General features: G+C 36.5%; 1 protein-coding gene across 2 annotated transcripts in view; it reads left to right on the top strand.

Moving 5' to 3' along the window:
* PTPRK (protein tyrosine phosphatase receptor type K) overlaps positions 1–24,544 on the top strand; it is a gene marked incomplete at both ends in the record, with an annotated part of 410,302 nt that overhangs the window by 117,025 nt on the left and 268,733 nt on the right. For both annotated transcript variants that reach the window (XM_080614674.1, XM_080614675.1), the window contains one exon: positions 23,050–23,321. In XM_080614674.1, coding sequence (XP_080470800.1) covers positions 23,050–23,321 — 272 coding nt within the window. The remainder of the gene's footprint in view (positions 1–23,049; positions 23,322–24,544) is intronic.

Raw genomic sequence — 24,544 nt, forward strand, 5'->3', positions numbered from 1 at the left:
ACATATATGTTAGACATTACATACAACCATGAAATAACAGTATATATGAATATAGAATAGTTTTTCTTGAAATACCAGTAGTGGGGTGAGACAGTGAAAACACATCATAATGAACGTAATAAGGGGTTTTTTTTGACAGATGGAAGTTCTGGATGAATTAATGAGTGATAGAACTCTTAGCACAAGAGTTTGGTTATAAAGTGTGGCTCATGAACTCCTGATCTGCTAGCTGGAAGAATGAACATGGGAAAAGATTAGTCCTTTTCTTATGCTGTTCCTTAAACATCCAAATGGCCAGTGTCACAATTACTATGTTCCTTTAATGTTTTGTGAAAGTAAGAGATTATTTCAGAAGCTGCTGCCTGTTGCTCTCTCCAGCTCTGTCCTATAATGAGCTGGAAAGAAAGTGGCTGGTTCTAAACTACCAAGCAGAGGTGCTAGCATGATAAATTAGTATTCAGCTTTCGATTTTACCAGGAGGTGGATCTGGTGTGGAGTGGCCCATAAATGGATCGAAGGTTATTAATATTAAAAATAGTTTTAAAGTGGTTTGTGAAGCTGCCTCTCTAAGTAGCTTCCTCCAAGTTCTGCCCTTTTCCAAACAATACGGATGTAAATTACTATAAAACTGTGATAGTTTCTGTGGTGGGTAATAACAGGACCTGAATACTCTCAGTTTCATGCTGCATGGCTTAGTGGCAGCTGGTGGGCTAGGAACTAGCATATATAGCTGAAAAGGCTGGCTGTTACAGTTAAACAATGAGAACTGATTCAGATTCTGCTCTTTAGAGGAAACGTGGGTTATTGCAGGACTGTTCGGATATGCCTTCTAAAAGGTATAGAGCCTTTTTTGGCTTAGTGACCGTTGATTTGCATAAGACCTTCAGGATCTTGGGTTAGGGATTCTTGAAGTAGAAGTTCAGAAGGAAACTGTGAGGCTGTGTGCATTTTATGAAAGAACCTGTCATTTGTTTTCTGAGTGGTATGTTACGTAGTTCTGTGGTGTCTTTGAATTAGAAGAAATCTTGTTGAGTAATCAAAAAAGTATGAATCACTGATTAGCATCTTTATATAGTCAAGAGTACTGTTTTCTGTCTAGAATTGATTAAAAAATGTATTTTTATGGTAACAGGATGTAATTGAAACAAAACATCATTGTTTTTTAAAATGCTTTTAAAAACATTCTCTTTTTACCTTTTCTTCCTCTTTCTGCGCTGGTAAGCAACATTCAGCTTTGTTTTTCGTTCTTTTAAGGTGCAAATTTTGATTCAGACAAAAACATTTTATGAAAAAATTACCAAAAAAGTATTGACAAGCTATCTAGCTGTAAACAGACAGCCGTGTTTTTGCATCCCTTTCTACACATCTACATCTCCCTTTTACTACACAGAAGATTTGGTTTGATAGTCACATAAAGAGTTTATGGGGAAAAATTCTCTGGATACTGTTTTTCTGTCTATGAGTGTGTTCTCCATCTTGTTGAAAATCTAGGCAGCACCAGACACATCCTGAAATTAGGAGTGCCAGAGAGGTGCATCTTCAGTCTCAGCATTGTTAACTGTACAGTGAAGTCTGGTAGCTGGAGCTGTGCATAGTAGAGTTGGCTCATTCATATATTTTAGGCATCTCCCTCTACAGGCTTTCAAAAATGGTGAAGTCTTTTGTGTATATACTGCCTTTTCTTTTGCACTGAGAAAATAAATAAGCAAACAAACAAAAAGTAGTGTCTTTCCCTTGTAAGTTTTATGGTCTTCCTAAAGAATGTCTTTTATCTCTTTGTTTCCTTATGTGTTTTTCCCCATACTGTGTTTCTCCCTAAGTTGAGACTCCAGTTTCTTTAGATTAAAGAGCAACTTTATATGTATGGAAATTGCATATCGCCTCAGATTCTCCTATCATTCATTTTCTAAATAAATATTTTTAAGATGAGTTTCATGGACTGGAGAGGGTGCCTGGTTAAAATGTGGGAAACTGTTAGCAACCATCTTAAACAGAGAACTAGCAAGCTGAACAATAACACACTGGAGATAATTTTCTAGTAAGTTTGCTTAGAAATGTATGAGCTCAGGCAACTCGTTGCTTTTAGATGTGTGTGTTGTGATTTGAAGGATTTGTCTCGTTTCTTAACTTATTAAAACATATTGATTGGTCAATTGGAAGTACTAAATTATATGAAAAAGTAATTTAAAAAAATACATAGCTTTTTGCATTCAGTGACTACTTGAAAAGCTTGAGCTTTATCCTTCCTTCTCATTTGTAGTAGACTAGAGTGTGTTCATGCTAGATGGGAATTGGTTTTTTTACAAGTGATCGTTTCACAGGTTCTTAGTTTTGCTGTTTTTGCAAAAAGACATTAACCACTGATAAAGTTGTAATCAATTCTTCTTTTAGATTCAAAGTTTTTATAGATTTGATAATGGGGAGTGTCATGAAATGCATGTCGAAGTTGCTTTCAGTGTCTTGTTGCCACCCCTTGTTGGTGTTCTGCCCTGCTACCCAGGGGGTGCAGTTTCTTGGATATTCTTGAAAGGGCAAATTCTTGGGTATTTTTCAGGAGTTTAAATTCAGCATGGAGTCCAGGTTTGACAAAATAGCTTCAAATTTCATGTGAGTAGTCTTTTATGCATTGTATGGCTGGATGGATATGGGCTATTATTTGTCTAGTTTCCTATTAAATGGATTTTACCAGAGATGTTAATAATTTGATTAGCTCAAGGTTAATACATGGGGCCCAGTTCAGTGCCATGTTGCATTTTACTTCACAAGAAAAGCACTGTATTGGACAGGCTGAATTAGAGAAGCGGTATGCATGAACAAAATCTTTTTGTGAGAGACCTGGTGCGATTTGAATAAACCAGGAAGGATCTGTGGCAGATTGAATCACTTCAGCAGCGTGGCAAAACATTGCTTGGCAAAAATGGCAGCAGGATGTACATGCTGGAGAACAGGAAGAAAATAGAAGATAAAACTGATGTTTTGTCAGTGGTAGAAGAGATGTTTATCTCTGCCTCACAAAAAGGGAGTCTAGGAGTAAGTGGGAAAAGGTCACTTTATTAGTCAAAGGTCCCGTAACTAACAGTATTAAGGGTGCCAGGGCTGTGTTTGTGGGGCTGTGCTGTCCATTTTTCCAACTGCAGTTCTCAAGTATTTCATTATTAGTGTTGGTCTCACAGCTGCTGAGATTTTTCTTTTTTTCTTGGTAGAAGGTGGGTGATAGCATTTTTTTAAAGGATTGGTAGTGGTTTAGTATCATTGGTTGATGTTGAAGGAATGAAAAATTAGTTTTTGTCACCCTCACCCACCATCCAAAGCTTGATATGGGGATTTCTTGTGAATGTGGGTTGGGCATAAAGAATATTTTATTTGAAAAACCTACAATGAACAACCCCTCTCATTGTGCACCTTCCCCTTCCTCAATCCCAGAAAACAACGGCAGTTCCTCAAAATCTGGCTTAAATAACAATTTTAAAATTGAACATTTTTAAGGAAAACAGTCATCATGCAGTAGCATGCTAGTTTGCTTCATAGCATTCGTTTAATACTGCACATTATGATTGCATCAAATGCGTGAGAAAAGGGTCATCTTTGTGTTGTTATTTTCCCTTGGCACTTTAAAGAGTGAATAGTCTTTCTAAAGCCTCGGAAGGATTATTAAAGCCCCTAATACTCAGAACTGTTCCTGAGTGAAGTGCCAGTTTCTCTCAACTATCCAGTTAACTCCTGTTTTCTGGCCTCTGTTCTGGCCTTTTCTACTTACTAGACACTGTTTTCTCTGCCCCTCTACATTTTGGATTTACAGTTTTATTTGGTATGATTGTCAAATCATAGATAAGAAAATAAGAGACATAAGACACTGGAAAGGCAAACTGGGAGTCCTTGTGATTTTATTTCAAGAGCTTTAATCACTTTATATACCCCCCATCTCCTCTGTAAGATATCCATACCCTCCACTTATATATTCTCTACAGCTAAGCCCATTACTATATGTGGTGTTTGGTTTGTTTTTTTTTTTTTTTTTTTTAATGGAGCTAGAAGTGGAATAAGAAATAAAACTTTTCCATTGCGTATGTACCTTTGAAATATTTGTACAAGAATGTTACAGGCTTTGCTTATCTGAATCTAAACAAGCAGATTAGAGATTCGTAGGAGAGCTAAAGACAAGTTTAGTGAGAGGGGAAATAATAAAGAAACCTCCAAATGTCGTGTTAATCTTCAAATAATACAATGCAAAGCAAGCTTGATGGCCCTTCAGTAGTTACTTCCACAGCCTTTCCACAAGTACTGGAGAAGGACAGGGAGCTTCAGAAAGTCTGCATCATTCTCGATGTGTGTATTCTCCTCCATTCAGTACTTCTGCAGGGAAGGTCAAGGAGAGCCCTGAGTGGGGCTCATTTGGGGTTTTTAAGGCTATTTTCACTGTTTATGAAATATATGAAGCTTTTCATAGTCTGGAGGCCTAATTAGCTAGCTATCCACAGACAAGGACTGGAAGAGTTGTTCCCAGTCTAGTCTTCTATGTGTTGCTTGTGTGCCTACTTATGTGGAACAAACCCCCTTAAGTACTTTGTTTTTATTGCTTATTCACTTAATGACGTCTCTACTGAAATTAAAGTAATAGAAAGTGGGTTTTGTGAGGCAGATATTGGTCTTAAGTGTATTGAAGTCACTAAATTGATGCCTTCTTCCAAAGGTTTATATTGCCAGATATTTGCAACAACAGCAATTCTTTTATTGAATTGGTAGCCTAAAAGTGGAAGATTTTGCTTTTTAAACATGGGCAAGATCTATGTATAAGAAATGCATATCCTGGAACTCTTGAAATAATGTTTCAAGTGCATGTTGTTTGGGGAAAAAGATCTTCCTAGGCTTAATGTGCAAAATAATTTAGTTAAAGCTCTATTTTAAGAGGACTTTATGATCATGTAGCATAATCTTTCAGCTATCCGTTACGTGTAGCTGCACTTTGTGAAGCTGTGCGCTGCTTAGCGCTATTTGAACTGTAGCTTGCTCTCTCTCTTGAACCTTGCTCCTCCTCCTCCTCTGTCTTTTCAGCTGTTGGAGTCTTGCATCTAAAGTCTTTAATTCCTGACATTTCCTGGTTTACAACTGTATTTCACCTGTTACTCTCCTTTCATTTGATACCTTTCTTTGTAATGCTCTTGTTCTCCATTACTTTGAGATGACTCCCAGCATTCTACCACAAGCAGCTTGCAGAGTACTACTGCTTTTTCGTACTATAATGCATTCTAGAGCTGGTCCTGTAGAACTCGGTTGTTAACCTCCTGCTGCCTGATGGTTGCCCTTTTAACAAAGTGTGGTTGGATTTTTACTTTTGTGTGTGTGTGTGTCTAGCTATGTTTTTCTTTCACGTATTTATATAAGTTTTCATCTCTGCTTTTCCATCTCATTTTGTGATACTTTTTTTCCATCAGCATGTTTGATGTGGGGTTTTTGGGTTTGTTTTTTTTTTAATGGAGAGTTTCAGGGTGATGAAAGCCATATTTATATGGTAGCTCCTACTGAATTTGCCTTTTGTTTATAATTATTTTATTTTATTTTATTTATTTTATATTTTATTTTATTTTCTCCCCCTTTGCATTTATTTTGTTCTGGGCAATAAGGTTCTTGCCATAGGAGTGTGAACTAGTTAGCAGGAAAGGGCTTAAATGGGAAGAAGAATTTTTTGCCTACTCATCTCACAGTGATGAGTTGTCCTGAATAGAAATGAATAAACCTGACAGAGAAATGTGTAATACTAAATTTGCCTATTAAATTGGCTAACTCTCAGAAATAATTCAGAGCCATATTGAAGTGTCTGCCTATGTAATTGTGTTGTAGGTATGTATGTTATTGTCTTGTTCCTTCCTCAGCTTAATTACACAGCATTCGAAATGATTCATGAAAGATGAAGATTGTTTCTGTTGAATCTGATGGGACTATTATGTGTTTGGAGGTGATGTAGGATTGCTCCAGCCCTTTCATTACTTTGGGTAGTGCAGGTTGGTGTGTGTTTGGCTTGAAATGAAGGGGTAACAATAAGAGCCTTTTTATATGACTCACTATTACATTGAATGGAAATTTTCCGGTGTGCTGCTTAAAGTGAGTCTCTCTGGCAGCAAGGCACTTTCAATAGTGTTATGATTTATCAGGATAGAATCCGCTTATCATACCAATGTGATTCCCCTGTCAGTCTGGAGTAAGTAATCAAATTTTTAAAGCTTAGACTGGAGGTGAAACTTTATAACCTTTGCTGCTTTGAAGATGGGAGAAATTTTTTTTAATTGTTAGAGATGATAAATAGCTATCCAAGTAATTGTACTTTATAAAGACAGTAAGGCACTGATCACCCAGAGTAGCAAATGCACTTGCTGACCTTTGAATTAAAGGAGAAATTGTGGCAGATATTAAAAATTATGGTCTGTTGGTAGTTTTCCTTCTCAAAAGTTATGCCTAGCTGTGATTTTGAACTGGGGTAGCATGGTTTAGATGACATTATCATTCCTTTTTTCATGGAAAGTATTGATTCATTGGATATCACATAATATGAAGGTGTTAGCATTTTAAAGCAAATGCTAATTTACTAAAAATTAATATATTCTCTGAATATAAATTACAAAAATAAACTAGGATGATTAGTTGCTATGAGACACAGAGAACTGAATAAGTCCTGGCAAAAGAGAAGTGTAACATTAAGGACAGGGTTTCGAGTAATTGTTTTAGGTACAGTACAGCTGTCTGGCATTACATAGGTATAGATATTAGGTGCAATCAATGTATACTTTCATTTGCTTCTGTTTTCTTCACCCTCCTATATCCCTGTACACCCAAAATCTTTGAAGGTGCCTTTTGTGTGGAACTATTTAGCCTTGCGAGAGAGAGACTTGATAATTCTAGCAATATGCATCATTTATATGCTGATTTTATCACACATTGTTCAAATCGGTTCATTAAAATTAAACATCACTGAATACTTCCATAGCCACCTGCACTGTCTTAATTCCTGTTTTGTTAAACGACTGAGCCATATGGTTGCTGCAAGCTTTGCCTCACCCTAGCCATGTTGTGTATTACAAAAATGCCTGATTATATTAAAGAATAAAAAGTGCTTCTTTCAAAATATATCTTGCACCTCTCAATGTATTATTTTTTTCCTATCAGTTCTGTAGTACATTTACAACTAAAATGGTATTTAGTACCTGACTTTGAAAGAAATTAATGTTTTTTATGAGCTGTATAGAATTAAAAAAATATATTTTTAGCTTTAGAAGGTATCTAAGTTTGGTTGGGGTTTTTTGTTTTGTTTGGTGTTTTTTGTGTTTTTGTTTGTTTGCTATTGTTGTTGTTTTGCTTTTTGTTTAGACAAAGCAGTTGCACCAACCCAAGCTCTACAGCCTAATTGTTGCTGTGGGTCCCTAAATCTCTGGGCATTTATTTATAATTATATGAAATATACATACAGAAATGAGAACATTGGAGAAGGGAATGAGGGAAATTGAGATTGCAGCTGTAGAGTCAGAATGGCTTTTTGCATTTATATTCACTAAAATCCTTTTCCACCTTGCCTCTCTCTACATGCAGTCACGCACTTGGTTACTAGTAGCTTGCCCAAAAAAGCCAACCAAAACCCCCCAAACCCAAACAATTGATTCTTATGTACAGTAGACTATATGTAACTAATTTCTATTGTTAGGGGTTTTTTTCTTGATGGACCAATCAATCAATTCCACTCATAATGGAAACAGCTGTGTAATAGTAAACTTTGATTTAATAGACGCAAACATTTTCCAGAGCTGTGGGTTTCTTCGCTTGCATACCATAGTCTGTAGTTTAATAAGATGCACCTAAAGAAAACCTGGTATGTTTGTGCTGTCAGCTGATCTCATTCCCCAAACTCCTTGAGGTGCAGTTCTGAGTACTACTCAGCTGGCAGCGTGGGTGCTGCACTCTTTTTCAGTTCATGCCTTATGTTATCTACCATCATATCAGCAAGATTTCTCCTTCCAAAAAGGAAGGATAGGCGTGTAGGCCTGAGGCCTGAAGCCATAACCTCAGCATCCTGTTGCAAATGCTGCTGAAGTGCAGCCGCCTTTCCCACTACCAGCATTTCAAACTGCAAAGGTGCCAGAAGGGTTGTGTCTTGGAGCTGTGGAGGCGATACAAGGCTCAGGGGTGAGCAATACAGCCACGTAAAGGTTGCCTGGCCAGTCTGGGTGGGCTGCATGGAGTTACTTGTGTGCGTCCTGGGGGCAGGTGTCCTTGCTGACCCCGCGAGTTCCGGGGGTAGCTACTCCTGCTGCTGACCTGGACAGTGCAGGGCTAGGCATTGAAAGGAAGTGTTTTCTGTCTAGCGTAGCTGATGCTCTTCAGCTCCTTAACCACTTCTCAAAATTACAGTATGTTTTATGTGATAGTGAGCAAAGGTACTCATTTTGAAGAATATGGTGAGGGAAGTTCTATAACAGTTAATAAAGTGCAAATTAATTTCTCTGTATAAGGAAAAAGGGAGTGAAGCGCTAAATACCATAGATCTTAACCTAAGTTTACTGATGCTTACTCTGTTAAGGTTAGGGAAGAAACATCTTGATGAAACTGAAACTGCTTACAGTAGGCAAAAAGCTGCTTGGAAAATATTGGTAATGTCCAGTCATTCTTAACATTTTCATCAGTGCTATGGATGATGGAACAGAAGTGTCCTTTTAACTTGCTGAGGATATCCAGGTTACTGAGCCTCCCAGCCTATTTGAGGGTAATCTGGGATTCAAAGAGATTATGATGGATTGTGGGGTACAACTAATCAAGAAGAACTGAAAAACAATGGAAAAGAAATTATTTGGTGAAACTGTGCAGGCTTACAACTACACTTGGGTGGAATGATTAGCAGCATGAGGACAAGATGAAGCAGTAGATATGCACAAATGTTTTTTGTGGTTCCTGTGACTTGCTAATTAAATGTGAATCCACATTGTTGCAGTGTTGTGAAAAAGGCAGCTGTTCATATGTTTTTCTTAGTGTGGTTAGAAGAATAGGAACTAGGAACTTGTAGTCACTTTAGAGAGTGGAAGGAGAATACCCATTCTGGGAAAGCTCAGAGGAAAGCAACAGAAGTGACAGAAGGCTAGATAGCAGCGTATCCTCTCTGGAAATACTGAAGAAATTAGGATTGTCTTTCCTACAGGAGAGAAAAAGGAAATTGAAATTTTCAGAAATTAAAAGGTTGGTGCAAAGAAGTTGGTAGCCTAATCTTCATGTTGGCTGATGTTAGGTTAAGAAGTAATAATCTTAAAATTGCAGTAATAATCTTAAAATTTCGGTAAGAAAGATTGAGGTTGGAGATAGCTAAACGTTAATTGAATTCTGGAACTGAGTGCTTAATAACTGTCTCTTACCAGAGCAGTAGGTGTTCTGGGATCTACTATCATGGTCTTCACCTCTGAAACACCTCTATGTACATAAACGCCAGGCAAAGTTGCGTCTTTTGTATGGGAGAAGGGAACCTGTCAGCTAACAATACACAGACTTTATGGCCTATTTTTATCTTTTTTTTGCTGGCAAGAGTTTAAATTTCTTTTTCTTCCCCTGTTTGCTGTGGATTTCCATTCTGTATAGGGAATGGATTCTGGTTAGCCCTTGATCAATCTCAGGAGGATTGGCAGGTAAACATAAGTGGAAATAAATATTTTATATTTTTTTTAGAAACTACTTTGTAATGTTGAACAGTTGTGCTCATTTTCTTATTTTTTTAATATTTCCTTCATAGAAAGATATGTTTTTTAAAAAGTTTGGTGTCGGAAGACAATACTATATGATTAATCTTCATTTTCTGAGCTACTTCTTGATACTTTGTGTACCTTATTTGGACATTCAGAACATTTGAAGGCAGTACTACAATTCACAGTTGTTAACAACTTCAGTTTTCCTTTATGGTTTCAGAAAATTCTAATTTTGAAAGAAAAGTTTTAGAGACTGAAATTATATTCTTAGCTCAGGATAAATTATGTATTCATTTAGGAAGTACAAGCACAAAACCTTTATGCAAAAGCTTAATTGCAGTTTAAAAAAACCAGAAAATTAAATAGCTTCTTGCATGACTTGATACCCTGGTGTCTGTATTGTGGCATTGGAGGAACCAAAATGTGAAATAATCACACAAGAAATTTGCATGAAATTACATTTGGAACATGGGTTCAATTCCTAGTCCTAGCTAAGTGCAGTGTTCAACTAATGAATATTAGTGTTAGAAGTTGCCTGAAATGGAGACTAGGTTCTCATCTGTCATATGGTACATCTTCTGATAGATTTCTAAGTTTTGAGGTTTTTAGAATTTTTAGGTTAATCACATTAGTTGGTGTCAGGCCTTACCTGGTAACCTCAGGCAGATAGGCTAATGTTTTATGGTCTTGGATGAATTTGCCTGGTGTATTTTTTTGGCATTGTGAACTTCAGTATTCAAAATAGAGGATTTAAATAGCATTAGCATGTATAAACTAGCTATTTGGAAGCAAAAAGCTGTTTCAAATTTTTATTACTTGGAAACTGTGGTGTCAAGAGGAAATATACTGATCTTCATAAACTGAGATGTTTTCTGCGAACAAGATAAAAATCCTCCCAAAACTAAGAAAAACCACCAAACCCTTTTAATAGCTGTGAACTTAAGATTTTCTCCAGAACAGCAGTCCTTATTTATATGCACTCTTTTTCCTTGCTTTTCTTCCCATTGCTGAATACTGAGACCAATTATTTCTTTCAAAACTCTATAAAAAAATGCTAGTAAGTTAGCATGAGTGATTTTTATAATAGATAGGGTTGTTTCCATCTCTCTCAAAAGTATTTCCCTGTGGAAGAAAGATGGTGTGTATTAGAGTGTAAAACCAATTGAGCTTCTAATACAATTTGAGAAACAAGGGTTTATAGGGAGAGCTTGCTTATTTATCTATTCATTTATTTTAAAACAACTAATTCACATGGAAAATATGGTGACCTCTTAGGCATCCTAGCCTCCATCATGCTTGATGGAGATGCATCAAACATCAAACTAAGTACGGGTTATAACCATTACTCTGGATGTAATGTATTAATGCTAATCAGTCTAAGTATTTGGGAGAGAAGAGTAGTTGATGCCTGTGGAATGGAGGGCTGTTAGCAAGAGGTGAAGCATGACCAGAGTTGTCACACACCATAAACCCCATTTGTCTCTTTTAACTGTGAACTCTAGCATCTAGGAGAGAAAGAATTCTAATTTCTGAACTCAAGTTTCTAATGTTTTTTTTTAAGCCTCCCTAGAGTATGAAGACTCTGTGTTTTGGGTGGATTTTTCGTAGATTTTTGTTGGTTTTATTGCCTGTATGAATTCTTTCTGGTGCACAGCTGATATTTAGGGGTTTTAATCTTGTTTCCATGGTTTTTAATATGATGGATTATGAATCATCCTATTCTTGGATAGGATTATTCAGTGTATTTTTTTTTTTTTTTTTTTTTTTGTATGTAGGATCCATGGATTTTGACTGTTCTCTTTAGGTGGTGTCGTGTTATTTATTACTGTTATCCTAGAGATGCATTATAGAGCTGCTTGCGCTTGTAAGATCAACATCACAGTAACTGGAAAATTCAAAGAATTCCAAAAGTAGCTGTCTGTAGATGTTCCTTTTTTTCAGCCTTTTTCTTTCCATATAAAATTCAGAGCTTTATGTGGCATTCAGTATTAATGTACCACACTTGTTACATTGCTTAAGATGTTATTTTACAAATATAGCCACGCGTAGTTGATGGTCTAAAGACAGATTGAAGACTTCCTTGGAAATAATAAACTTTAAGGTTGAGGGTTTTTTTGGTGGTTTTGGGGTTTTGTTGTTGTTGTGTTTTTGTTTTTCTTTTTTTTTTTTTTCTCCTCTTAAGCAAGTAGTTAAATCTACTGAATAATACTGCAGTTGTATTGATAAAGACATGACTGGTTTTCAGCTGGAGTGTGAATCACTACAAAGTGAGGTATGTACTTCAGAGGGGAGACTGGGTGATATTTTGAAGAACAGGTAACGATTTGCTAGTAGATCTATCTTCTGAGCATATAATAGGTATTATTTCCACTATTTAGATATCATTCTATATTGTTTTTCAGAACTCTCATCAGTGGTAACTGTTATCAGTAGTTGATTCTTAATTCGTGTTGAGCATTTAATCAAGGGATCTACAGCTTCTTACATGTAGGTCCTACACCTATAAAGGGAATAAAATCTGAAAAAAGATGATGATTCTTCAGGTTGCTTTTGTATAAAGCAGTGTTCTGAGGAAAATTATTTTCAGAGCCAGAAAATTATTATTTGGTGCCAAGAAGAAGTAGTCTAAAATACAGGAATGATTATTCTTCCAGTTACCAAAAGAAAAAAAAAAATCTAATGAAACTGTTCTATAAGCCTCCCATGCTTTAAATAAATTTAAGATTACTTTCAAGAAACACAGGGCATATAATTTCCTCTTCTGAAAGGTCTGTAATAAGAATTGTAATCTGCTGTCACATACAGTAATGATTATGGCTTTTGAGCCTTTATTTAACTGTTGCTTATCCTTAGGAGTGGTATTCTCAGCAGATTGTTAATTCTTATTTTGTGCTGTCACATGCTCATCCAGGGAATGACCATTTTAATTTCTGGTTTCAATTTCAGTGTCTTAAGCTGATAGGAATAAGTATCTTCTCAATGTACTTTAAATACTGCTGCTTTTGGAAGAATGATTAGTGTGTTAAAGACACTGAATATGAATGCTGCTTCAGAAATTATGTTTTCCCTCTCAGTTAAAATCTAAATCTAAAAAACCCTAAAGAGTTTGAGAGTTTGCAGGTTTTGTTTGTTTTGGGGTTTTTTTTTGTTGGTTTTTGGCTTGTTTTGTTTTTTTGTCTTCCCCCCTGGGGGTATTTATTTTTATGTGGTGTTTTTTGGTGGTGTTTTTGGTTTGGGGTGTTTTTTTTTGTTTGTTTGTTGTTTTTGTTGTTGTTTTTTTTTTTGAGTTGGCAACAAAGAAAAAATAATCCTACAGCTATTTTTTTTGAGCTGTCTTTCTCTAAAGGCTTTCCAGATACTTGAAAGAAGTTACTTTTAACTACCTTTCCCACCTTGGGGAAATAAACCTTGTCTATGTATGTACTATAGCTTCAGTTTCCTTTCCTTTCATACCTTAACCTGGTTTTGGTGCTTTGCTGGGCCATTCCAGGAGTCAGTTCATTTCCCTTACCTGGGAAGAAATCAAACTTTTCTGTCCCCTTGCCTCTCTTAAGAGTAGAACAGGAGACCTAGGTCGTTTTTTCTGGGTTTGGGTGTAGATTTAGCTCATGCAAGACTGATGAGCACAGATGGAGCAGGACAAGAGGTGTATCCATGTGCTGGGAGGAAAAGCAGTGTGTGTTTCAACAGCAGTGAGCTTTCAGATTGCCGTGGCTGACATTTGTGAATTCTCTGTGGACTCGCTTTTATTCACCACAGCAAATGCCCGTACACTGAAGACTTACACAAATACTCAGCGCTCACGTTTTCTAGAAGACTGTCTGTCTTAGAATAATTTAATATTTTCAAATTTGGCTTTGATTTCTTTCCAAAAAAAAAAAAAATACCGCACAGAGGACATGGGTATCATCTGTATCTGCTTGTAACCTCAGTAAAGTGTGTTGCTTTAATCAGCATTTGAAAAATCTAAATGTCTCTTGGCTTGAGTGTCTGTTTGGGTGTTCAGTTTATGTTCAGTAGTGGTGTCGATATGGTGTCGTCGTAGTCCAGTAGGTGGACACAGGTGGCCAACACTGGTCTTCCATCCTGGAAGGTCTTCCACAAAAGTGAGAGGAGCAAAACGAATGCACAGAGACAAGTCTGTGCGTTAATGGTCATCTTATCCAGCCAAGTAACATCAGAGCAGTTTATAGCAATGGTGAAGCAAAATACATTTCAATTCTTTTTTTTACACCTGTATTTCATACAGTGAAGTTGTTGTAAGTGTTTGTGGATGTCTGTGTCTCCATGGAACTGATTTTTCCCAGGACCTTTGGCAGTGTCAGCTGCCCCTCTGGAAGCAGCTGCATGTTAGAACATCTTACTGCCTTTAGGGTGTGCAGGCATGAATAGTACCCAGTTATCTGCTATCCCAATTGGGTAGCTTTGTACTGAATTGATATTATTCTAGAGTTGGAAGTTTCATGGAAATCTTGTATTTTCTTCCAGACAGATAGCTGACCAATGTACGATGCTCCTTGAGCAGCCAGATCAGCCTCTGGGTGACTGAAAAGTATCCTTACAGTCACCATGCCACCACCCATGGGATATTTATGGGTTTACAATAGAATTTCAGACAACTCGGAGCTGTTGTTACTTCTGTCTTAGCCATCCATTCATGGACACTGATGTTACTAATTCATGATCAAGTGCCTTGTTTAATTCCCAAGCTAATATGAAAGTATTCCTTGTGCCTTTTGGTTACTTAAATGCAGCTTACTACTCAGTGACATTGTCCTTTCATAAGCTTGCCTGATGTACCATATTAAATGTCATTTTCTGAATGCTTTGTTCGAAGAGACTTTTCAAAGGAGCATGCTGTAAGATAAACACTCTTTTGTACAGGTGCTGGAAGCTTGCATTACAAATTTCAGTTGCTGACATTTTCCTGTCTTAGATTTTGGAGTGCTTAAAGCCTATGTATTTGCTAAAGATCCATCACAAGAGAAAACCGGGTGAAAAGACTTAAATCATCATACCTCAGAAACTGGTGTATCATCGTGTTTTCTTTCTCTCCATCAGTACAAACACAAATCCACAGAGAGCTGGTGTTATGTATAAGAAAACTAGGAATTCAAACACTTCTGAAGTGTATATTTTTCATGTTTATTCATATGTAAAATGTTATTATGTGGAACAGAATTTTTGTAGCTGCTTGTAGCTGGAGGAATGATTTTTCGGTCAAAACTTCTTCATAAACTTTGCTCTAAATACCAGCATACCTTTGAGACTTTTTTCTTATTTTCTTTTTTTTTGTTGTTGTTTTGTTTTGTTTTTATTTTAATTGACAAGCATTTTCTTGTTGTTATGGAATGAGTCATGAGTAACCCTAGTATCATGCAAGTAGGATCCTAAGTGTGAATATTGGTAAAGGGTGTGTCACCTGTGATGCTAATTCTGTGTCTGACCTGGTACTGTTTTTATTTACCTTGCCTGAACTGGCCTTATTCTGTACTGCGTTGTCAAGCTGTCTCTCTGTTACTTGGCCTCCATGGGTGTGGAAAATGGGAGAATCCCAGTTACATGACCTGGCTGTCGAACAGTGCTTTTGGCATTGTCAAGTACAGGCTGGAGGGCAGGACATCTTTTCTATTCATATGAATTTCCAGTGTCTGTACAAAACTGAAGAGCTATTGCAGTCTGTTAAGCTGAGTTTCTGTTCAAATGAGTGTGTACTCTGCCTTTATTTACATGGTGTAGTTTACATGGTTATTTTAATAATTCTTGGTCTTTATTGGAAGGGGGGGGAAGGGGAGAAAACAGGTTGCATTCCCCAGAAAAAATTCTCATGTCTTCATGTTGTGTATTTTTTGCTGTTGTTTCTAATCTTTGTGGTAAATTCAGAGTCTTGTCTTGACTTGCATTTGAGTTGTGGTGCACTGACAGTGAGATATGCAACAAAGTTGAAATTGGTCATCCTGATATTTTTTTTCTCCTTTCATTTTGACATTCTGTAAAGAAATTGAAACAAGCTTTCAAAAATTTGAAGAGGAGTAATACAACAGCTGTAGTGTGTGTAATGATACACTGAAGTGTAGCCTTTTAAAGAAATTTTTGAGAACTCTTGTGTAACATTGTTTTTTAATTCTTGTGAATGAAAGCAGCTGACTGATAGGCAAATCAGGATATAATGATATTGCATATTTTGTGTGTGTATCAAGCAATACATCTTAAATGGAATTATAGTGTCTTTACATTTAAGTCTAGATACACTACTTCAGGCATGAAACTGGACTGATGGTGCGAGCATTAAAATTATAAAAATTTATATTGTCTCCAGTTCTTCATAATTTCTTTAATACTGCTTTTTCTCTGTCCTAGGGTGGCAGATATTAACTGTGTTGGGTAATGTAAAGAGAAAGAGGAAGAGTAGGCTATAATGATTTGAGGATATCTTTTTTTTTTTAACCCAAGCAGATGGAAGTTTACCTGGAGTATATTTAATTTCTTCCTTGGTTGGCTTTTTCTTTTGAAAAGAAGATTCTTCTTTCAAGAAGGAAAAGTTAATAGCTTTTGAGGTTTTATCGTTAGCCCCCTCTTTTTTTCATTCTTGCAAATTAAAGAAATACATGTAAAGGGCCCTCTGCAAAGTGATCACAGTAATATGAAGAACAGAATAAGCATAAGTACTAGAGTGTGAGGAATGTAGGTTTTCTGTGAATTTATATAGGTGATTCAGAACTTCTATTTGGAGTCTACTTCCAGCTGCAAGCCTGTTTCTGCATTTTCATTGTCCACTGTCTCATAAAGGTTGCCTGAAACCTAACTGGGGACTGTAACGTTATAGAGTCATTATTAAAAATTAAATAAAAAGATCACCTAGTCGTGAGCTTAAGGCTAATGCATGTTGACTTGTTGACTATCTACTTGACTATCTACCTCATGTCATTGACATTGCCATGAAGTAAAGGTAACCCCTTCCTTTAACTTTATGGGGAAGACTTCTTTTCACCTAATCTTCTTCTGTGATTCTATGTAAACATCTTCTCTTGCTCCTTACTACTGCGGGATGTATACCAGTCCCCCCTTCCTCATCAGCAAACCACAAAGTTGAATGCACTTCTGTACACATAAATCTCATTGCATATGAAATTCAGAACTTTCTGAGCTATTATTTTTCACCCAAATATCACATAATTGTGTCCTAGTAACTGAAGGAGCACACTTGCAGGCAGGGAAGTTACTACAGTGTGGCCTTGAAATGGAGATGTTTTAATGGTTAATACTTGTTTTGAGGAAAGAGGATTTGCAGGAGTCAGACGCAAGCCTGCTGAAAATTACAAGTTTCACACTTCAGATAGAAGACAGTTTTTCAGGGAGCAAGGAAGTGAGAGAAAATAATTTGCTCAGGAAACTGATCTTGCCACATTGATATGTTACAGCAGGCATATTTTATTTAAGGATTATTACTTTTTTTTTTTTTTTTTTTTTTTTTTTTTTTTTTTTTTTTTTTTCAATCTTAGCATGATTCCTTACCTGCAATTAACTGCTAGATGATAAGAAAGCTTGGTTTTCATTAGGGGATAAAAATTAAGGCTTTTCACAACTAATTAGTTAAGGAATTCGCTCATTCTGAAGTAATCTGTTCTTGTCACTGAGCTAGGACATGAAGTTCAATGCTTATCCAAATAAAACACTGAAAGCTACAAGGAATATAGAGATATATTTAATAATACAGCTGTGGAAAAGTCTGATGTCTCTTATTGGGTATCTGTGTAGATGCCTTTTAAGAGAGTTCATGAATAAGTGCTGACTACGCATCAAAATCTTCTTGAAAGTTAGATCCCAGTGTGTTACTCTTGGTGTGAGCTGGGTAAAGACTTAGGAGGCTGTGCTATTTAGTTGTTTCATACTCTGATGTTTCTATTCTGTACAGGAGAGAATTGGGTTGACCTTTTACTTCAGGAATAATATTAGGAGCTATTAACTGGCAAATAAATAGAAGACACTTAAGAAAAGCAAAAATGAAAGGGTGGAGTTTGATTTAGAGAAATGTAAGCTATGTGTAAGTAGAAAAAATGAACACTCAAGTGTGCTGGGGGAAAGAGAATGTGCTTTATGAATTTTAAACATTGTAAACTTGCAAGGATGGGGAAGATTTTGTCGGGAGTTATGGAGAGGAGGGTGAAGCAGAATCAATGTCAAACTACATTTTTCAAGAAAAACGTTACTGATGAGTTGTGATGCATTTTGTAACTTTCCTACTGCCAGAGTAAATAAAAACTTTGTGCTTGGGCATGGTGAAATATAGGCAGTAAAAGGAGTAGTTAAGAGCAACGGCTCTTTGTCAAGGTGTAAATCATGACTTTGGATACTTTGCACCTCTAAATTCTTACAGCATCGTCTACAGATGGAATTAATCCTTTCTGTCTTGTAAAAAGAAAAAAAAAATGAACTTTTGCTCTTTCACTTTAAGCTTCTCTTTGTTCAGTCCACAAAATATGGATGCTATTTATTTATTTATTTATAAACCATTTTGAGTTTTAATGAGGCAACTCACTTGCACTGATTTTCTTCTTGTGAAGTCTTAGCGGGAAATGGAGCATAGGTCAGCTGTTTGTTTTTTCTTGTCTGCAAAGGAAGAGTATGTGTATGTAGTGTTTTAAATCTGCTTGTGCTTGATCTGTTAAGCTAGTAATGATGGAAGAAATCACAGAGCCTGTCTCCACAGGGATTTAATAAAACAGTATATGCATTGTCTAGCTGCAGTTAGCTAACACTTTCTAAACTGCTACTCTTTAGTTTTTCAGCAACTGTAGTGGGTTGACCTTGGCCAGGGCTCCATCCCACTCCTTATTCACTCCCTGCAGCAGCACAAGGGGAATAAACAAAGTTAAAAGATCATGGGTTGAGACTAAGATGGGGAGATCGCTTCTTTAATAAATCATCAGTTACTGTCACAGGCAACACACATTGAACTTTGGGAAAAAATAACTTCATTTACACCCCACCCTCCAGCACAAGGCGATGGAGATTGGGGGCTGTGGTCAATCCATCGCACTTGGTCTCTGCTGCTCCTTCCGAGAAATCTGTTCCCTGCTCCAGCCTGAAGCACCATTTTAAACAGTTAGCTTTAACATTTGCTCTGAACTCTCATTGGAATTCTCAAGTAGTTAGTTGATCTTAAGGGTTAAGAAGATGGTTGAGCATTTTCCTCATTTGTACTTAGCATTTCTGCCAAGTCCAATAATAACGTACCATCTAGCATGTAATTGCCTGTCTTCTTGTTATTTCTCACTGTGTTAACATTAAATATCTGGGTAATTGTTCCCTGTTGCTTGAAGAAGTTTGCCGAGGTTTGCATACCAACTTGATTTTGTACCTTGCCAGTATTACCAATAACAGTAAGCCAGATGCTTGTTACCTCTGCGAAGTGGCCTCTTCGCTGTTTTTCATCTCTTTATTAAATACATCAATTAATTGAAAACTTCTGATTTGGTAATAATACAGTATTACAGATTTATTTCCTCTGTGTGTTACTTTTATTTTTCCATATGTAGTTATGCCTGTGTTTCATCATTTGTATGTAAACATAAATGTTGTCTGCCTATTTACATGGTCAGCTGGGCACTGCATTAGCTATACATGAGATTGGGTCAGATTGCCTAACCACCTGGGACCTCTGTGCACCAGCATCTGTGTGTACCCTGGAGTGTACGTTATCTGTAAAATTCTTGTTTTTAATACCCATATGTTTTGACATTTGCTTGGATGGTGATATAAATTACTTTATATAACAAATCAACACAGTTCCTGCTCTCTGTAGGCAATTGTTAAAAAAAAAAAAAAAAAAAAAAAAAAGAAAAGGAAAATGTTCTGGCACTGGTTTTATTTAAACCTTTTACTTCATGTTTGCTAACATTGATGCAGTATGTACATTTGTTTTGGTATGTCAAGGGGCATTTGGTGTGCTAATACTCGAGTGCTTATTCTCATAATGGATCTGTCTTTCAGTGGCTGCTGCTTTATAAAAGTAGTCCAACGTTAGCCGGTACCTTTCAAATCTGAAAACTTTATAGCTTGATCTCATCAACACTATGCTACCTCAAACTCTGCTGGATGTCTAATTATAAATCTTTTGTTTCAAACACTATCCTTTCTATGATTTCTATTAATCATGCTTATGTGGCCTCATTCTGTCGGATTGCACAGAAACTTCTGCTACATGCATAGTACCATAGAATACAGTTTTCAATATTAAAGGAAATGCTTTTCTAAAAGACCCTGTAGAAACTGTAGAGGGAGTTTATCTAGGGCTTAAGATTTGCTTAAAGTTTTTCAGCTTTGACTTAAGATATTACAAGCATGTATAATATGGGGGCAAAAAATACAACTCTCACTCCTACAGCATTTATTCACAAATAAAGAATGACCTTTTAATAAAAGATGTAAGAAAATAATTCTCTGTTTTCAAAGTGTAAATTTTATATATATTTTTGGTTTTTGGCATTGGTTTCTGATTTTCCTGAAGTAGGTAGACAACTGAGGAAGGAGCAAGGTTGTGTACCTTGATGACATATAACCTCTGAAGTTTAAAAATTGGAGGGGGAGTAGTTTGTGAGATACCAAACAGATATTTCTGCTTTGTGATAAATGGCTTATGAATGCTTTGAGAATTTCATGAAATGGTGTGGTACTAACACATGTAGATAGATATATGCAAATTTAGTGCTAAGTATTTTTGAATTATGAAAAATGAGGTTGAAGAAGTGGAGTACTATAAAATGTGTTGATATGCCGAAAAATATATGTTGGAGCTTCCAAAGGCTATATACCATGTTACCTTTATAGGAACAAGATCTTGAAATACTTCTAGTTTATTTGTTATACTTTGATCACAATTTTTCTTTCATCCCCAATGGTTTTATCTTGAGATAAGTTGAAAGAAACATTTCAAAAATTCTGCAAAGGTCAGTTTTTATATTCTGTTCCTTCCTTCCCCTCCCAGATTCCCTTCAGAAAAAGTTGGAGAGTTTTTCTGCTTCCTCATCTCAGCTTAAGAAATGTTAAAAATAAATGCTTGGTTTGTGTAGGAAAAAATCAGTTCCTTTTGTGTTTTGCATTAAAAATATTTGCAAGATAAATGTAACAAAGGTGAAGAGGCAATGTAGATGGCTATGGAGAATCAGTGCTAACAATGTGGAAAGCAGTCTTTGTCATTTTCCCCTGATCCTTTTCATTGTTCTAACTCTAGGGAAAAAAACCCCACAAATTGTTGATATACAACCTCCCCCTGCCATGTGCATGGTGTTTATAAACAAAGCTTTGAAAATATTATTTTGGTATGCCAACCATGAATAATCAGGTGCTTACAAGAGCATATGTGTTGTTATGATAGACATTACAAACAAGCATATTCTAAGAATTTTTTCTAGCATCAAGGGCATAACTGAAAGTGGTTTACAAACACTTTTTTTTGAGCGGCTCTCACGCAGTTGTCAATTGATTGTAGACTAGACCATAATCATTAAAGACTTCTAATAATCACAAACCTCAAATAACCGTAAACACATAGGAATCATAATAATATGATTAATTTGTGTCTTTATAAGTGGATATTAATGATGATGGGTAGTAATGAAGAGATGGTCAGAAACAAATACTTTGCCAAATTCTCTACTAAAAATAAATCCGATAACAGATTCTCCATGTAATTCTAAATATGAACTAGTTGCTTATGTTACGTTACAGTAGAATTTTCTTTAAACTTTTTTTTTCTTTTTAAGGATTAGCACTAAAAATAGTACTGGTAACAGTAAAATTAGTACTAAAAGTAAAGATCTTGGCATTGTACTTTAAGAGCTGCTTTCATTCCATAGTATTGCTCTCTCTTTTGTTATATTTTTTTTTAGTACAGAATTGCTTAGAGGCTAGTCAATTACCACGTTGCACAGATGACTTAATCCATACACATAAATTTTCATCTTTTCCTGAGCAACAGCTTGTCAACAGTTTTCAGTATGGTTAGTACAACAATTGAGGACATACTAGAACACAAGAGTTCCTTGTTGCCTAAAAAAGGCACAAAAGTTGACATACGTAATAATTTATACAAATATATACTTCGGAGAAGCTTTTTCACCAGTAAACGCTCGCTCGTGTACATATTCTGTGTACATACTCTGGACTAGTGTGAGACTACTCACTTGGGCAAACACTCACAAGTCTGATCTTTTAAATTTGGGTTAATTTAACTGTGTTTTTGATGGATTTCACCTGAACCTTTTTCAGGAGGAGGGCTCCTTATTGTGATGCTCTTTCGGACTGAAAGTAGAAGGAAAAATCTGTCAACATGAAGCTTCTGGAATCATTAAGGGTAGTTAAGTTCAGGTTAGGAAACTTTTCCTGCTGGAAGGATTCAGATTGTATCCTGAGTTGGATTTTCCCAGCTGTAAAGTTTTGCCTGGCATGCTGTGTCTCAGAAGCTTTGTTCCGTGGGGCTCATTCATGAGGTAGTACCTGGTATGGAGTTGTCAGTCTTGGAGAAATGGGACTACTCTAGGTCTAGGATAGATTGTAGCCCTGTTTTTAAGGTCCATGCTGCACAACAGCAGGACAAACTGTTCCATTATGTCCTGTATAACCTGTTTAAACATCTGATTTCCGCTTTCTGCTTTTGTAGCTAGACAGGCTCAGCTTGTTCTGCCTTCTGTATATTTGTAAAATAAATTTGCAAGATGGGCTCTCTTCCAGCTATAGAAGGTTCTGTTATCCCCTCAAATCCGTTGGCAAACAGAGCAGCAAACCCAGCTTTTCAGGACAGATGTGGTTTGGTGTCCTAAGTGAGTTATGCTAATGTATCTGAAATTCAAGTCTGCCTCTTTTTCTGGGAAGGAAAAGGTGTGATAAAAGCTGCATTGAGGAATGTGGACCTTACTATTTAATATTTGTCAGTTTTGGGGAACCTCTGGAGCAAGTTGAGATAATTTTTGCCTCAGTGACCTCAGAATAATGATGATCCTTTGCTCTTCTCCTTATTTTTGTTCAGTTTGTCTGTGATCGTATTTCTAGTTATCTGATCCTAAAACAGGAAGGAGTAAAGTTTTGTTAGGTGCAAGCATCTGGATAGATCCTCAGAAATATATGATGCCTTCCGTAGATACTGCTTCAGTGATGCTTCTAGGCATTTTATAACTTGCTGGATTTCTTGCTACTTGAATTTTTAGATTTTGGGATATGAAAACATATGCATTCCATCTTTTTCTTACAGTGAACAATCAGTTTCCTAGCATTTATCTTTTGCCTTACTACTGTTCTGTTGTTTTTTCTTTTTTTCCTCTCCCACTCCCCTCTTCTTTAGGATCATATATGATAGTGATTTCCTCAGACCATGACCCCGGGGAAAAGACTCGACTCCAGCTTCCAACAATGAAAGAAAACGATACTCACTGCATCGATTTCAGCTACCTTTTGTACAGCAAGAATGGTGTAAACCCGGGTGCTTTGAACATCCTGGTTAGGGTGAACAAAGGGCCGCTGGCTAATCCCATCTGGAATGTTACTGGTTCCACTGGCAAAGACTGGCTTAGAGCAGAGTTGGCTGTCAGCACTTTCTGGCCCAATGAGTATCAGGTAAGCTTGTAATAAATTCTCACTACTTTATAATGTTTTCGGTCAGGCCCTGTACGGTTTGTGTTCATTTTGGTCTGTTCTGATAGAGTATTTTCTAGTGTCCTTAAATAGTCTTCTGTTTAGAGTAAATAACTGCTTAGGTATGGGTCCTTTTTATAGGAGGCAATCATTCAAAGTTGTCTGTTATTGTATAACAGGAAAAAAAAAAGCTGGAAACAAGCCTCATTAAAGAAATGGTAAGGTTAAAGTCCAGGAACGTCAAAAATTATAAACTCCCAGAAATAAATTGCCTGTGGAACTGCAATTTGTATCTGTCTTCTCTCCTGTTTTGGATATGCCTGTGTTACCATGTCTAATTACAAGACAGTAAACTGTGGTTGGCTTTTTTTTTTCCATGTGACACTTACTTCATTTGCTGTACAGGCAGAACGGTGCTCACCTAATGAGCAGCTGCTCAGGACGTGCTTTTCTCCTGTTTGCTCACCATGGGACAAAACCACCTGCAGTGTAGGGCTGTTGTTTAGAGAGAAAAATTGTCTTGTTATTAGTAGATGTTGTTATTTGATTTGTTTGATTAACCTGAGGAAGTACCTGCAGCTGTTTTTCTCAGTGGGTATTTGATGTGAAGGATGAATCTCATACACAGGCATTTTTGTCCTGGCATGTAGAAGGGGGAAGAGTTGGATTAGATGCACTCATCTGAGTTGTTACACCATGAGGTGTTATATCATCATTATTCATAGGGTTTACAGGCCCCTGTCTAAGGATGGTTCAGGTCATTAGTACTCTTGCAAACAGCTTGGATGTCCAGACTAGTGACCAAATGAAGCAAAAGGCTTGCTTTTTTTTTTTTTTTTTTTTAATGGTTTTCTTGAATAGTGGTATTGTAGGAATGTTTCTTAAAGTGCCTTTTCTAAAGGTCTTTGCAATTGTCTGCCATCAAAATAATCTCCATGAAAAGCAAGCATCAGTGCAAACAGCCTTACTTATGTGGTAAAACCAATGTAATTCACTGTCATTTTATGTTTTTCTTTGGTTTTTGTTTCCCTGATTTTAATATTTTTATTTATAAAGGAATTTAACCCATCAGTGACATTGAAACTGGGTGAAATTTGATTTAAAGTTCTGAAACCTGGTTCCATAGAGCTTGGCTTCTGAGGGGGTGTTTTATTAACCCTTTACTGTTACTAGAAAGTAGCTTTTGATGTGCTTAAAAAACCCAG

The sequence above is a fragment of the Psittacula echo genome (assembly GCF_963264785.1).
Source record: "Psittacula echo genome assembly, chromosome: 4".
Lineage (NCBI taxonomy): Eukaryota > Metazoa > Chordata > Aves > Psittaciformes > Psittacidae > Psittacula > Psittacula echo.